The sequence below is a fragment of the Sphaeroforma arctica genome, assembly GCF_001186125.1.
Source record: "Sphaeroforma arctica JP610 unplaced genomic scaffold supercont1.1049, whole genome shotgun sequence".
NCBI lineage: Eukaryota > Ichthyosporea > Ichthyophonida > Sphaeroforma > Sphaeroforma arctica.
In genome coordinates this window covers 12979-14876 of record NW_014039509.1, presented here as the reverse complement: position 1 = coordinate 14876, position 1898 = coordinate 12979, and the positions used below count along the sequence as shown (strand labels likewise).

Here is a 1898-nt window from a genome sequence, read left to right as displayed (position 1 = left end):
CACACACACACACACACACACACACACACACACACACACACACACACACACACACAACACACACACACACATATATATATATATATATAATATATATATATATATATATATATGAACGTACATACATATTTGCATAAATCGATATTTACAATTATGTGCGGCGATATCAACTTCTATCTATTTCCAATATGGCCATGACCCAGACGTTTCTTTTTATTACCAAGTACTCATTTTTTATTCCTTTGAGCAGGGACCTCGTTGTAGGAATACCGACGATCAGAAGAGCGAAGCACAATTATCTACTGAAGACTCTGGAATCTCTTCTCGTAACTTTAGAAAACGATGAATCGGGCTCGTTGCTGATCGTAGTGCTGGTTGGTGACCTGGACAGGACTAAAGCCCAGATAACGATAGAAGAGGTAGGTAGAATTCAAATCTACCTACTTGTATTTCGGAATATCTGTATACAAGTGGCAATTTCGTCTATATTGTAGCATAGCGCGAGAACGGATATGCATTGCAATTCAGCTACTATCTGGCTCTGCTTTGGAAAATACGTGGTGAAATGTATATAAAGGTCGTGCACAGGAGCCCAGTAGGGCTGATACACCACATGCATATGCACGTATGCATACAAACCCATACATACAACACACGTGTTGAGATATGCCAACCATCAACTCTGCGTGGCCGTCATGTGTCGCAGGTACAAGGAAGGTTCGGGGCATTCCTCGATACTGGGGTGTTGGAGATCATCCAGGCGCCTCCGGAATCTTACTTCCCGGATTTGCACGACCTCAAGGACCGCTTTGGTGATTCCAAGGAGCGTACCTATTGGCGGTCAAAGCAGTGTTTGGACTTCGCATTGCTGATGGAATATAGTCGGACGAGAGGAACGTATTACTTACAGGTGAGGTTTGTTTCTGCACCTCATTACTTAGTGTACTACACCATATTGCAGAGTATTAATAGCACCGCTGTTTTGTCCACTCATGTCCAGCGGCCTATGGGTTTTCGAATATAGTTGGCGAGATCTGGCCCAAATTGCCACTTTCAGAAGTTCCGCATCCAGTTAATCTCAACTTGAATTTGATCATAATTCAACTCCATTTTCGTTTCTCTATAACAATATTGTCACCTCGGATACAGCTCGAGGATGACGTGATCACAACGGAGGGCTGGTTCAAGTATATCATGTACTACGTCACCACCAGGAGGCGTGAATTCTTTATGATTCATTTTTCTCGCCTTGGCTTCATTGGCAAGCTGTTCCCTTCGTAAGTCGGGTGGTGTGATCTCACTTCACATCAACGGTATACAGTAGGGTTATAGTATTACGTATGTGTGGTTGGTTCAGATGTGTCACGTACTAAGTGTGCATAACCCGGCCCGTCCAACGTATTTCTGTAGTTGCTCCATTGTACCATGGGCAGTTATTGATCGAACCTCAACACCGATCACGATTTTAAAGGGTTCGGGTTTTGGATTTTTAAAGGTAAAGGGTTTGATATTTAGCCTCGACGTGAGACGGTGACAGCTTTTCCAGAGACACCCAGGCGATTGATCTAAACCAACCTGAATTCCACCCTTAGGATCCGGTTTTAAAGCACTAGGGTAAACCTAAACGTATATCACGAATAACCAATCTCACACTTTTTATCTTCCTTCGCATCTTGTTCACACAAATAGAACCGTGCTGAAGGGTCTGGTGCAACTTTTCACACTATACTTTGACGAGGCGCCGGTTGATATTCTGCTGCCAGCTGTATGTCTTGCCGCTCCGTCTATGTATTTGCTATATATATATATATATATATATATATATATATATATATATATTAGTTACTACTATACTAATTTAACTTTTACCTTTTACCCTTACGTACTACTACTTACTA

At 42.0% G+C, this 1898-nt stretch overlaps 1 protein-coding gene across 1 annotated transcript in view; it reads left to right on the top strand.

Annotated features, from left to right (window-relative positions):
- Nucleotides 1-188: 188 nt before the first annotated feature.
- SARC_09807 (hypothetical protein) overlaps nucleotides 189-1898 on the top strand; it is a gene marked incomplete at both ends in the record, with an annotated part of 2947 nt that continues 1237 nt past the window's right edge. The window contains 5 exons of the mRNA XM_014296170.1: nucleotides 189-205; nucleotides 251-419; nucleotides 707-910; nucleotides 1150-1277; nucleotides 1690-1765. Coding sequence (XP_014151645.1) covers nucleotides 189-205; nucleotides 251-419; nucleotides 707-910; nucleotides 1150-1277; nucleotides 1690-1765 — 594 coding nt within the window. The remainder of the gene's footprint in view (nucleotides 206-250; nucleotides 420-706; nucleotides 911-1149; nucleotides 1278-1689; nucleotides 1766-1898) is intronic.